The 15,429-nt window shown below is 43.5% G+C and overlaps 1 protein-coding gene across 1 annotated transcript in view; it reads left to right on the forward strand.

The window, feature by feature from the left end:
- DMC1 (DNA meiotic recombinase 1) overlaps positions 1–15,429 on the forward strand; it is a 1,145,966-nt gene that overhangs the window by 282,412 nt on the left and 848,125 nt on the right. The window contains exon 6 of the mRNA XM_069233161.1: positions 8,197–8,269. Coding sequence (XP_069089262.1) covers positions 8,197–8,269 — 73 coding nt within the window. The remainder of the gene's footprint in view (positions 1–8,196; positions 8,270–15,429) is intronic.

The raw sequence follows: 15,429 nt of genomic DNA on the forward strand, positions 1-15,429 counted from the left end.
TACTGATAATTGACTATATTTGGCAAGAAGGGGTAAAAAATATGCAGAATCCAGCTACTGTGTCTGCAGTATTGCCAAGAATAGTAAAGAAGTACCAGGCCCCTGATAATGCACCAGCCTGTTTAGTGGGTCACCCAAAGGCAGATTCTTTACTTACTCAAGCAGCACAATGCTGACCAACAAATATGGTCGGATATTGGGGATTTTCTAGAACTCATTCCGGAAGAAAAAAGACCACAAGCAAGGAAATTGTTACAAGAAGGAGAGAGAATATCCTCTGAAATCATCGATTGCACTATGGATATAGCGTCAAATGGATTCCGGCAGCTTGCAGGGGCCGCAGTCCTATGAAGGCAAGGATGATTAAAGAGTACCTCTTTTAGACCGGAAGTCCAGACAAAGATTCTAGAAATGGCCTTCAACGGGCAAGTTCTTTTTGGGAAGCACGTCGATGAAGTGCTACAAACAATAAAAGCGGACACGGGAAAACCCTGGTCATTGGGAACCTTACAGTTTAGAAAGACTCCCTTCAGAGGAGCTAGAGGAAGAAGACTCTCCTCATATAGAGGTAATTATCAAACATTTCAGCAACCTTACCAACAATGTAGGCCTTATTTCCAGCAGCAAACACATAGGCAGCTACCTTTAGCTGCTTATCACAAGCAAGAGCCTCGTAGAAAACAGGTCTCTCACGAGAAGGACTCCAACAGAGCAAAGTGACCTGTATCCAGTGTCGGCTGCCACCACTTCCAAATTGAACCTGGGTGCAAATGTCTCCAACTACCATCACCTGTGGCGAAGCATAATATTAGACAAATGGGTTCTAGATCGTATTACCCACAGACATACTCTGGAGTTCATCCAGCAACCACCAACAACTCCGCCACAGGTGCGCACCCACCTCATCTTCACGTACTACGTCACAAAGCCCGCATCATGCTAGAGAAAAGAGCAATAGAAAGAGTTCCTCCAACGCAGAAGGGACTGGATTTCTATTTCTGTTTGTTCCTAATCCAAAAGAAATCAGGGGAATGGAGACCCATAGTAGAGTTATGGGAACTGAACACATTCCTAAAGAAGCAATCTTTCTGTATGGTCACTCTGTCAGATGTTCTCAAACTCTTGAACCATAACGATTATCTGACTACCCTGGATCAGCAAGATGCGTACTTTCAAATCCTCATTCACTCCAAACACCGCAAATTCCTCAGGTTCACTGTAGCCAACACTCAATACCAATTTAAAGTTCTTCGTTTTGGTCTCAAGTCGGCACAACATTTTTTCACAAAGTGCCTAGCCCTGGTGGCTGCTGCACTGAGCAGCTCAGGACATCTCATATTTGCATATCTTGATGACTGGTTGTTCAAGGCGCCATTGGCAGCGCTGGCAACAGAAACCACCTCAGCCTGCCTGACACTCTTCAAACAATTTGGTTCTTGTAGTCAACCACCTAAAATCCTCCACTGTTCCAACAACATAAATCCTTTTTCTGGGAGCAATTCTGTATACCCAACAAGACAAAGTATACCTGCCACAAGAAAGACAACAGAGATTACAGCATCTAGCAGTAACAATTCAAACAAGAAAGCGCATTTTAGTATGCATTTACAAAATGCTTTTAGAGATGATGTCATCTTCTATACATCGCCTACTATTCCATGAAGATGAGAACCTTGCAGTAAGAACTCCACAGTGGTTGCAGGTAACAGGATCGATCGACGACCTAATCAAGGTCACACCTCAAATGATATCAGCATTAGCTTGCTGGACAGCTGCAAACAATCTAGGCAAAGGTCTTTCATTCCTTCCTCTGCTCCCCGATTATGTTATCACCACAGATGCATCACTGGAAGGATGGGGAGGACACTTGCAAGAACTACAAGTCTAAGGAAAGTGGACTGCAGACCAGAAAGCTCTTCACATCAGCCACCTGGAACTTCGATCAGTTTACCTCAGTCTTCAAGTCTTTCTGCCGAGAGTAGAGAATACTTCAGTCCTCTTGTGCACAGACATCACAACAAGCATGTTTTATATAAACAAGCAGGGAGGTACCAGATCGTAAACTCTATTGTTAAAAGCGCAGAATATTTGGAATTGGACAACAAAGCATGGCATCACTCTCAGTGAGGAGCACGTTCCTGGACGCAAAAACACTTTGGCGGACAGTCTCAGCAGAATGACAACAACCTGTCACGAATGGGAGCTGGATCAGACCACTCTGGACCACGAATTCTCTTGGTGGGGCAAACCAACACTGGACCTGTTTGCAACACCACAGAACAACAAATGCCAGTACTTTGCAATCTGATATTCACCTCCAGGATCCAAGTTCACCGGCAGAAAGATCTGTACCTACCTTTACATACCTTAGATCTTAAGAGATGCCTCAAGTTATATTTGCATCGTACAAAAACTTTCAGGAAGACTACTCAATTATTGGTATCCTACAGTCAAATGCGTATAGGAACTCGAGCAACTAAAGCAACAATTGCCAGATGGATTTCAACCGCAATACAGTATTGCCATTGTAAAGCTGGTCGACATTTGTCGAACAAGGTCAGAGCGCACTCAACCAGGGCAGTTGCTACATCTACAGTCCTCTTTGCTGATGTGCCGTTGGACAAAATATGTTGTGCAGCAACATAGAGAAGTGTGCACTCATTCACACAGCACTACTGTCAAGAATCGTCTCAAAGCACTGATGTTGCAGTTGGTGAAGCAGTGCTACGCCATCTCTTTCAATAAGGTGAGCCTCCATTGTTTATTTTTCTAGATCTATGTATTGAAATAACTTTCCATTTGTTGATTATTGCTATTATTATTGTTATTATAGTTATTGTTATTTTTATTATTACTATTACTTTTTGTATAAATACATAAATTTTATTGTATACATATACATGTTTATATTACTATATGCATGTCACCATATATATATATATATATATATATATATATATATATATATATATATATATATATATACACATACATACATATATAACTGTAGCTGGGAATCCCTAGAGTACTCCTTTTGGCTCTAAAATGGAGCCTTTTGGTTCATCATATTTAATGTGCAAGCCATTTGCACTTAGGAGGCACCCATCCTCAAGTGTTCAGCAATATGAGCGGCATTTGTGAAGAATATATATATATATATATATATATATATATATATATATATATATATATATATATATATATATATATATATATTTCGGATTAAGACCCACCATCCGCTAGTACACTTTAAACAGATATTCCACTTACTGCTTGCTAATCTGATTGAAGCATATGGAATCTATGAAAGATCCAATATAGGAGAGGAAAATTAGTTACTTAGCTGTAACTTCAGTTTTCCAGTATTGTTATCTTTCATAGATTCACATGCGACCCACCCTTCTCTCCTGAGAGACTCCCTTATAACTACGGATAAAAATTCTCACTGTGCTAGAAAATCTGAGGGCATCTGCCTCTCTTAGGAGTATTCTAGTGGGTGCTGTTGCCTTACTGGTCATAAGTCAAGTTTGGTCCTTTTTTAAAAAGGACCTGGATATGTTATTAGAGACTGTTCATTGCTATTAGGGCCTATGGTAATGATATATAAACTGCAATGTTGATTACCGTGGGAATCCCATGTCGACGAAAGGGATGATTCAAGCATGTGAATCTATGAAAGATACCAATACTGGAGAACTAAAGTTGCAGGTAAGTAACTCATTTTCTTACGTCCCCAGGCTGGACCAGCAATCCCAGTGGGCACAGATCAAACAGATTTGTTTGGGATCTTTGATAAGGCATTATGGGCCAGATGTATCAAGCTGATGTATCAAGCTCCCGGTTTGCATTTCTTAAATAGCGAATTTTAAGAAATCACTATTTAAGAAATGCAAAATGGGATGTATGAAATTTGCGAATCGCTAATAGCGATTTCTTAAACAATCCGGCAGTCTGGAACAGCCTGATTACATCACAACCAGGAAGTGAGTCAGTGCTTGCTGTTTGCAGAAGCCCCAGCCACAGGAGAAAGCAGAGAGACCCATCCAAGCACAAGGGAGGCAGTCTTGAGAGTCAGCCAGGATGAAACAGAATAATGGCTACTGATGGGATTGTAAAGGAGAAAGGAGAGAGGAAGCGCAAACTCAAAATCAGGGAGCAGAAATTGGAGGTGCTCACCGAGGAGGTGGTCAGGAACCACGACAAATTATTTCACATGCCAAAGAGATGGTAGCAAACAGGCTGAAGTAGGTAAGGAGCACTGGAGGAGGACCACCCGCCCAGACACTGTCTACACCAATGGAAGACATGGTGGAGTTGACACTGCTTCCTGAAGCTGTCAGTGGTGTCTCTGACATTGACACCTGAGGCACACCCAGCACCAGCAAAGGTAAGGGCAGTAATGATGTGTTTCCCCATTTGTGCATGTACAAATGGCCCTTAGAAAATAGCTATGGCACTATGCAGTGTGATAAGTAGTCCATGCCACATCTTACATACAACACAACAATGCATTATGGGAGTGGTAGTCCACACCCCTAAAGTGCATCTACCACATAAATAGTGAGATAGTGTAAAACCAAACAGATACACAACACAAAAGACTTTCAGAGATACTATGCCATGGTAAATGTAATCCTATTATGCAACTGTGAGGGTAAATATCCAAGAATGACATGCTGGGCATTGTTGCTGCAGATGTTCCAGGCCTTGACGAAGCAGAAGGTAAAAATGTGGGGGATAGCAAAAGTCAGCAACATTCCGACTCAAACACCAGGGAGTCCTTCATACAAGCAGCAATTAGACGCAGGGCAAGAGTGCTACCCCTCCCTGAGTATAACCTGGACTCTGATGAAATGCCGGATGATGTACCCACACCACCCCCAGAGGCTAGAAGCACAGACAGGCAGCAGTCCCTGTCCCAGCGTCAGTCCACTCCCCTCAGGAGGCATCGCGAAGAAGGCAGACAGTGCACAGAGGAAAGTGAGGGCCCATCACTGTTTGGTGGCCTTGAGTCTTCCATGCTGAAAGTGCAGCACCTGCAATGTAAACACATGAGGTCAACGCACAGGCAGTTGGTGTCCACCGATCATAACAGGCAGTTTGAGTCTCACAATGACAATATGGAATCAATGCACAAGCAGTTGGAGTCTCTCAATGACAACATGGGATCAATGCACGAGCAGTTGTAGTCTCTCAATGAAAACATGTGCAAACTGCATGAGGGACAGCAGCAGAACACACAAAGGAGATGATTAATGCCATTAGGGCACTCTGCACTGTGATGCAGCAGGAGCATGTCAGCCACCGTAGGCGCCATCACCATATGATGGGCAGGTTGGATGGGTTCTGCAGATCTATCTATCGGCTCACTTCCACAACTGCTTTGGTGTCACGACGTGCTGTGGGCATGCAAGTGGAGATGGCACATTGCAGTCGGGACGTTGCACGAGGATTGATGCAAATCACCAATGTTTTGGAGACAATGCAGACAGCATGGAGTGCTACAAACAGCGAACTGGGTGGTAAGGATAGTGAAGAGCTCTCTAGCCTCATCAGTCTTACAGCCCCTGTGATGGGTCCTAGGTGTCGCAGTACCAGACTCAGTACTGTCTCGGAACCCGCAACAAGAGGTGCCACTGAGACGTGGAGTGCATGGACGTAGAAAGTAATGTTGAGAGGTACAGGGGACTTGCATATTATGTAGCAATGCAGTGATACTATGATGCTAATAGTGTGACACTGTAACTAGCACCTGTCTGTGCATAGTGCTTACCTATGTCCTAATCACACATATATTACCTGAAGTCAAGGCAATAAAGATGCTTCCTACAGCAATACATAAAGGTTGATGTGGTGTCATTACTTACATCAAAAATAGTTGCACATGATCTCAGCATGTCTTTGTCTGCCCTCTGCTGCACTGGTTCTATCTGCTGGCTGAAGCGGAGGCAAGGGATCATCATTCTTATCGGAGTCAGGCTTTGTGGGTTCCACTGGTATGCCCCTCGTTGTTGCAATGTTGTGCAACATGGCACATGTAGCCACAATTTTGCAGGTGTTTTCGAGGCTGTATTGCAGTGCACCACCACTCTTGTGCAGGCATCTGAAATGGCTCTTCAGCAGGCCAAAGGTCTTCTCTACAACGCTGCGTGTCGTCCTGTGTGCTGCATTGTACCGCCTTTCGCCTTGCATGGCAAGATTCAGATAGGGTGTAAGTATAAAGGACCGCACTGCATAGGCACTGTCTGCTAGAATGACAGGAGAGTAAAATGAGTAATTGTTATCCGTGACATCACATATACATCAAGGCAACATTGTCAACTATTACATTACCAAGTAGGTATCCTTCCCCAAACTCCCCAGCAAGTAGTCTTCTGTGTATTCCACTGTGCCTGAAGATGTAGGAGTCATGTGTGCTACCTGGGTATCTGGCCACAAGATCCGTTATAACATTAGAGGCATTGCTTATGACTTGTATGTTCATGGAATGTGTACTCTTTCTGTTCCGATAAACATACTCTGTGGCCTATGGTGGACATATAGCTTCATGTGTCCCATTGATGCAGCCGATGACGTGGGAATTGGGCAATCTGGTAGAAATTGTATTTGGTTTGTGGCAAATCTGTGGAGTGCTGGGGAATCTTATGTGCAGATGGATTTTGCTAAGCATGGTATTGAGGAATGCATTGAAGAAGCGTGAAAGCACACTCTGTGTCACCTCCAGCTGCTGCTATGACTCCTTGATAGCTCCCTGACGCTAAGAGGTGCAGAGAGCATAATACCTGCACATGGGTGGGTATGCTAATGGTCCTGTGTGTGTTTCGCTGCAGTTGGGGTTGTAGATCAACTATCAGGTCAAGTATCACAGCGGAGTTTAACCTGTACTTATCATATATCTCCTCCTCTGTCTGGTCAAAAAGGGTAATGCGCACTCTGAAAATGAGCTCCTGTCTCCTACTCCTTCTCCTCAAACCTTCCAGGATCCTCATCCTCCTCGCCGTGACGTAGAGTGCAGCAATTGTGGAAAAGAGGCTGAGTCATTCTGGGCCTCTTTATATAGGTTGCACCTGCTTACCACCCGATTTCAAATTGTGGTTAATTGCACATGCAAAAACCCATTCTGCGACTATTTGCAATTTGTGACATGTTGGTGCATTGCATTGCGATTCGGAATTTGCAAATCGCAGAATGTGATTCGCAAATTCACGTTGCTATTTGCGAATCGCATTATCCGATTCGCATTATCTCTTCACAATTGCAAGAAATCGCTAATTTAGCGATTCCTTGGAACTGCACTGTGAATGCCTTTCATACATCGTGAAAGGTGATTTTGCCTTCTCAAAAGGTGGAATTTTGCAATTCGCACAGTTTGCGAATGCAGAATCCTTTGATACATCTGGCCCTATGATCATAATATATATATATTCTCTCAGGTCCAGTTTAGGTCCAGTTTATTGGCATCCGAGGAAGGATAATGAGGTGTTTATTACATCAGTGATGATGAAGAACAAGGAATACAAGTAAGAAACGTTTCCTTCATCATCATGGAATCTTCACTGACATGCATGAAGTAAATTCATTCCTAATCCTGAGGGGGAAACAGAGCAACAGTAGACTAAAAGTAAAGAAGCGATCAAGAACATAAACGTCTTCTATTGAAATACATTTTTAATTCATACCACATGTGCATCCGTTCCGGGATCAGAAAATAATACCCTATACATTTATAATCTGATCTGTAGATCTGCGCAGTGGGAACATTTGTGGGTAAAAGGAAGGAGCAGAGTGTACCAGCAAGTACATGTTTTACTATGCAAACACATGTTTTCCAGGCACTTGTTTGTCACAATATAATTTACACAGATATCACCAGACATAAATGTTGTGTCCTAAACATTGTTTAGAAAAATATAATCTTACTCGGTGTAGATTTTCTTTTGTTGTCTCCAGATGTGGCAATTTGTTTGAGAACGATATTTAGGACACAATATTTGTGTCCGATGATATTCTGACAGCAATATTCTGGTACCACTTTCCCAACTGAGTTTGCACCACTCTGGAGTAAGTGGCATGTAGAAATGCCAACATAAATCACTAGCTGTCAACAATATGCATATGAGTTAAGTTTAAATGGTTAGCCCATTTTTTAAATTTAATTAATCCCACTTTTTTCTTTCTCCTCTTCTTTCTCCGCAGTTACAGCCCAGCTCCCTGGAACAGACGGCTACACAGGCGGAAAAGTTATTTTCATCGACACAGAAAATACTTTGTATCCACTCAGTGTTTGAAATGAAAAATATGAAATGTGTATATTCACGTTTTTTAAGATGCTGGCATCCATCAGAGACGTGCCAGTAGCATGCATTTAGAAGTGAAACAGTGCTGCTAAAAGGGTCTCTCTTTTTTTTTTTTTTAAACATGCTTTGGTATGATCTTTTGAATACCCTTTAAGCTAGCTGATCAAACTGTGGGTGAACGAACATTTGTAAAAGTTAGTTCTCCAAAACGTGGATTCCGCAATTTACAGTACTGCTTTAAGGTGAATTATGGCTGTCTTTCTGGCAAATGTTCCTGCCTTTGATCTTTCTAAGGTTCACATGCTTCAATATTTTCCCATTTTGAGGTAGGAAATTCTTGGTAGGCAGTGCTTACATAGCATTGTACACATATGCTCACTTTACATTGAAAGTACCAACTTGTAGTCTGTTTCATAATGTGACACAGTCTTCATCTAAGGATGTGGAGAGACAGAGGCTTTCCTCGTCCGAAGAAGAAGGAATGTTCTAGAGCTTTCTCTTGTTGATATTTATTCAGTCTTTTTCTTTCATGGAATTTTATTAACGTCACATGCATGAAGAGATGGGGGGTGCTGTCACTCTTTTGGTTTGTGAGTTGCTTGTTCCGGGAGCACTCTCCTCAGGATGGTAAAGTTTTCAAATAAGCCTCTTTTCAAATCCTGACACCTCTTGTAAAAAAGATGCCCTACTGAGATGACCTGCATACTCAGATTGCTCCCAGACTGATAGCCCCAAAATATCTTTAGTGAATGCACTTTGGTACCGAAAAAGATGCCTGGTATTGACACCCCTAGAGAAAGGGTTTCCTTCGCTATGAGAAGCATCTAAAAAGTCAAAATTGGGCCCGATAGGCTCAAATTTGAAATCTTCACGGACTACAAAAGTGACTAAGGGATGTGAAGTTGATGCTAAGCTGAAACCCCTTACGAGCCAAATTTGTCTGGGACTTTCACAGTGATACCTATTATTCTGTCTACATCGCTTCCACTACAGATCCACCAGGCAAGTACAACTATGGGGGTCATTCCGACCCTGGCGGTCCATGACCGCCAGGGCCGGGGACCGCGGAAGCACCGCCAACAGGCTGGCGGTGCTTCCAGGGCCATTCTGACCGCGGCGGTAAAGCCGCGGTCAGAAAAGGGCAACCGGTTTACCCCTGGCCCAAGGAAGCCGCCATGGCGGCGCTGCTTGCGATTCCGACCCCCTTCCCGCCATCCTGGTCCTGGCGGTAAATACCGCCAGGAACAGGATGGCGGGAACGGGTGTCGTGGGGCCCCACAGGCATGGGCAGTGCAGGGGCCCCCTAACAGGGCCCCATAAAGATTTTCAGTGTCTGCTGTGCAGACACTGAAAACCGCGATGGGTGCCACTCGCACCCCTTCAACTCCGCCGGCTCCATTCGGAGCCGGCTTCATTGTTGAAGGGGCTTTCCCGCTGGGCCGGCGGGCAGCCTTCTGGCGGTCGCCCGCCGGCCCAGCGGGAAAGTCAGAATGACCGCCGCAGTCATTTCACCGCGGTACGGTCTTTTGGCGGTTCCCGCCAGGCGGGCGGCTTCCGCCGCCCGCCGGGGTCAGAATGACCCCCTATGTGTTCAGAAAAGGTCAGCATCACATATTTCAGTTAGAAATCTTAAAATTACTCTATAGACTTTATTGTAGGCCCTAAGACGTCTGCCAGACCATGTGCTCCTGTGCCATTGGCTACCGCTTTGTCCATTTCTATTTTTGTCACTCTCAGAGGCAACATTGTCACCATCAACTGCACGTTCTGTTGACTGCAGTCCTCATGTGTTGCATTCTTGTCAGTACCTACCTCATTTTTTTTTACCCATTACTGCACCACTGTTGATAGCCATGGTGCCATTTGCTGCACTTCTAATTACTTCACAGCGGTTTGTTGCCTGATCATTTACTGTTTCAATGTTAGGTGCCCAATCGTAGGTTCTCTCTTGTCAGCTAATACACAGTTGATTGCGGTATTGATGGTTGCAGCCTTATTGGTTCTTCATTCATCAGCTGCTGCAGGGACTTTATCCTCAACTGTTATAGAGTCTACCATTCAGATTACCCTCCCAGTAAGTCTCTGTAGTACCTCCCATCAGTATACATTTATAGCCATGCAATGTACGATTAGGGGACTATTCTGTATCGCTGGACATGAAGGATATGATGACGTTTATGAAAACAAAGAAAAAACTAATGAGATTAAGACTTTCTTCTCCAATGAAGATGGCTAGGATGACCCAAAGACATCTGCTCACCAACCAAAGGTAAAGCTTTTGTCACCAGATAACACTAATAAAGGTGAACATCAAGTGCCCTGTCGTGCACAGAAGCCGTTGGCAGTATCCTCATTTACCCAGTATTGGTATGTTTAATAAATTCTCATGCTTCAATCATCCTCGTTGTCGAAGTGGGAGTCCCACGGTACATGAAAAGCAATAAGCACCAAAACAAATTTCCATAGGCTATAATGGTAACCCAAATCACTCTTATAGCCTATCTCAGTCTTTTTGTGAAAAGGACCCAAACCTGGCTGCTGGCCAATCAGGCACCAGCACCCTCTAGAATACTCTCCAGAGAGGCTCTTTCCCTCAGATTTTCTAGCACAAGAGTGAAGACCGTGACCTGTGAAGGAAATGCGAGCATCTAAGGGGAGGAGGGTGTGTCGCATGTGAATTTATGAAAGATACCAATACTGGATAACTGTAGTTACAGGTAAGTAACTTGTTTTCTTATCCAGTATTGGATCTTTCATAAAATCACATGCTTGAATCTGAATAGCCAGCAGTACTCTTAATAAACGTCATGCCTGCCGTGGATGGTGGGTGCGAGCATAGAAATCCTCTAAAACATATTACCAAATAACAAGCTTATAAATCATGTATTATGAACATAAAAACATATATATATATATATATATATATATATATATATATATATATATATATATATATATATATATAACCATATTACCAAACCATATTGCATAGCAACTATAGATTATTGCATATAGAATTGTGTCTACATATCAAATGAAAGATCTCACCTTAGTGAAAGAGATGACGTAAGACAGCCTGTCCAACGAGAGAGTCAGTTCTTTGTGATGATTCCAAACAGTAGTGCTGCGTAAAGGAGTGTGTAGTCTTCCATGTCGCAGCCTGACATATTTTATCCAGAGTAATGCCCTGGAACAGAGCAGTCGATGTGGAGACTGCTCTTGTGGAGTGCGCTCTAGGGCGCCTAGTCAACGGTTTTCCTGCCTTTGTGTGGTAAAACTGAATTGTAGATGCAATCCTCCGGGCTATAGTGGCCTTAGTGACCCCTGCCCCTTGGCGTCCATGAGCATAAGATACCAACAGCCGTTCTGTCCTCCTAAGCTGCTTGGTACTTTGAAGGTAAAATTTCAGGCATCTCTTGATGTCCAAGGAATGCAGTCTTTTCTGCGATTGTCGACGGATTTGGAAAAAGGTTCTTAGTGTTACTGGCTCATTCAGGTGAAATGAAGAAGGCACTTTAGGAATGTTCTACAGAACCTAAATATTCTGGCAGATACTCATATAAGCAGCGGTTTAAAGCAAAAATCAACTTGGACTCCGAGGACCTCCATAGATAGCAATATAGATGTATTTTATAGACTAGTTAATAATGAGGACTTGAATAACAAATCCTTAATAGATAAAAAACATAAGAAAAACTATAATTTGAATTATGGACAATATCAGGCACTAAAATCCCTTCAGCCAGATAAGGCTATAATGATCAAAAGAGCTGATAAAGGGGGAAATGTGATATGAATATGAGAACAAAATTTATACGCAACTAAATAATGAAGTGTATTATGAGAAAGTGAATATGAATCCTATATATTCTTTAGCTAACTTGATTAATCAGAAACTTTGTGAGTGGTTTGAAAAGGTCATTATTGACATAGATGAATATAAATATTTACAAGTAAGCCGTCCGAGTTTTCCATGTATCTATACCTTACCAAAAATACATAAGAATCTTGCTTTCCCACCAGGGAGACCTATTGTTTCCAGGATCGGAGGCCCTACCAAGAGATTAGCAGAATTTGTCGATGTATTCTTGCAGCCCCTGGTATGTAATATGCTCTCGTATATTAGGGACACAAAACATTTACTGGGTATGTTGAATGATATAATATGGGAACCCAACACATATCTAGTAACTCTTGACGTGGAAGCTCTTTATACTAATATTAAACATGATTCTGGATTACATGCTATAACACACACATTAAGCAAAAGATCGGCAAGTCTATCAGAACATACTAAGATGCTGATTGAGATGATGGATGTAATCCTGCAATACAATTTTTTTCTCTTTAAAAATGAATGGTTTCAACAGAAACAAGGCGTGGCTATTGAGATAGGCTATAAGAGTGATTTGGGTTACCATTATAGCCTGTGGAATTTTTTTTGGGTGCTTATTGCTTTTCATGTACCGTGGGGCTCCCACTTCGACAACGGGGATGATTCAAGCATGAGAATTTATGAAACATACCAATACTGGATAACTGTAGTTCTCCAGTATTGGATCTTTCATAGATTCACATGCTTGAATCATCCCCGTCGTCGAGGTGGGAGCCCCACGGTAAACTTAAATATATAAAAAGCAGTAAGTCAGTAAAAGTAAAACCAGTAGGCCCTAGTAGGCCTCATAGGGTATTTTACAGTCTATCCACTTTGTTTTGTGAAAAGACCCAAACTTGAGTATCAACCAATCAGGATTCAGCCCCTCCCAAACACTCCCAACAGAGGCTGAATTCCCTCAGATTTTCTACCGCACGTCGTGTGAAGGGAGTCTCCCTGAGCTCTGCTCAGTTTTTTTTTTCCTATTTTCTGACTGAAGATTGTTTTTTCTCTCAGGAAACTAGTTACAACTTTACTATGTTTGAAAAGGCAAAGAAGGGTCTGTTCAGAGACTGTGACAACTGTGGGAAGAAGAGACTACATATTGATGACCCCCACAAGAAGTGTATTTACTGCCTTCATCCAGACCATAAGGTGAGAGACTGCAAAATCTGTCGCACCTTTAGTCAAAAAACCCTCAAAGACCGAGAGGGTAGACTTCTCTTATGGCTGCAAAAACAGAAAGCCTTAGAGCATCCTTCATCAGACAGCGAAGAGTCACCACAAACTTCTCGCCCTCAGAAAAGAACAGGTGAGAGAGATAGAGGTGCGGATGAACCACCAAGAAAAATGCACAAAAAGACAAAACATGTCTTAACTGAAGAGGCAGTTAAACATGGACCAAAAAAGGTTCATTCAGAACCTACTACGCCGTTACACCGGAAAAGCACCTCAAAGAAACCATCCCTGTCTCTGTCACCACAAAAAGAGCCAGAAAAACTATTTTCGGTGAAAAAACAACCGTCGACGACCGCCCCGTCGACGACAGTGTCGACGGTAACAGCAACCACGGTATCGTCGACGTTCACAACACCATCCTCACCGATGATTATGACGTCGTCGCCGTTGTCATCGACGACGATTATTACTGCAAAAATCTTCAAAAGAGCTTCGTCGGCAACCACAGCGTCGACAGCGGAGGCCTCCTGGGTTCACAAATCATCCAGGGCACTCCCATCTACGCAAGATACGTCAGCGAAGCGACCGTCGTCGGTAAAATACCTGTCGACAAAGGGACCGTCGACTAAGGACCCATTGACAAAGACGCAGTCATGGACGGAAGCGTCGACAAGAGACCCGTCGATGACAGTACCGTCGACGACAGTACCGTCGACGACAGTACCGTCGACGAGGGAATCGTCGACGAGGGGATCGTCGACGAGGGAACCGTCGACGAGGGAACCGTCGACGATGGAACCGACGATCACCACAGCATTAACAGTTTACAAACCTTTGGACATTTCACCAGATCATTCCTCATACCATCATGAGGACTCCACCAGATTCTTACCCCTTTCCCTTATTAATATAGGGGACAAGCCATCTGACATTTTGCCGATGCATACATCACCAAGTAAAGTGCTGCCATACCCACCGCAACATCTTTTAGACGATGATGATGATGAGGATCAAGGAATGTTTGGGGCAGCTAGTAGCCCGTCCCAACTAAATGTCAAATGTCAAGAGTTTGATGAAGAAGAGGATCAACATTACCAGCATAGTTATGCTTCAGCATCTTATCCACAGGCAAACCAACCATCGCCACTAGCTATGCCTAGCACATTAGTGACAGATTTACAACATATGTTGAAGGACTACTATAAAAGGTTCCCACCGTCAACTCAGTCCACGCCACCTAGACCTCAAAGTTACCAGCAAGCTCAAACTACTAATGTTTCCGAAAAGCCACAGGCTAGTAGACCTGTAACTAGCCAAGCTCCGGAAGCTTACCTCTCGTCGGACGACGAAAGGGAAGAGGGCGAGCTAGCAGATTCAGCGGCTAGTGAATGGGACGATTATCTCGTTCCCACACCATCTCCACCTCCAGCAGTTCCAGTGGATTCTCCTCCAGAAGACATAGGAGGTTTCCATAATATCATAGAGAGAGCGGCGAAACGTTTTGGCCTGGCAATTGTTTCCCATGAAACTGAGTGTTTTTTGTATGACTTTAAAGAACCATCAAAGAGATCTGTAAGAGCCATACCGATTGTGGATTTCTTATGGCAGGAGGGTTTGAAGGCAATGAAAAACCCGGCAACAGTGCCTTCACAAATGCCAAGGCTAGAGAAAAAATACAAGGCCCCAGATGATTCTCCGGCCTGTTTAGTCTCACAGCCGAAACCTGACTCGGTTATATCACAGGCGGCTCAACGACGATCCAAAAACCCCTCTACGCCTATTGCGTCTCCCCCAGACAAAGAGGGAAGGAGACTAGACAATATCGGTAAGAAATTCTCCTCGGTTGCTGCAGTAACGGTCAAGGCGGCCAATTCCCTCGCCATCCTGGGAAGGTACGATCGCCAGATGTGGGCAGACATGTCCGCTTTTGTAGATTCACTGCCAGAAAATCTCAAGGTGGAAGCTAAAAAGGTCTTGCAGGAGGGAGAAAGGGTCTCCGCAGAGATAATAGACAGTGCAATAGATATTTCCCTCACTGGCTTTCGACAATTAGCTGGAGCAGCAGTCCTGCGCAGACAA

Source organism: Pleurodeles waltl, chromosome 4_2 (genome assembly GCF_031143425.1).
Source record: "Pleurodeles waltl isolate 20211129_DDA chromosome 4_2, aPleWal1.hap1.20221129, whole genome shotgun sequence".
NCBI classification, from domain to species: Eukaryota; Metazoa; Chordata; class Amphibia; order Caudata; family Salamandridae; genus Pleurodeles; species Pleurodeles waltl.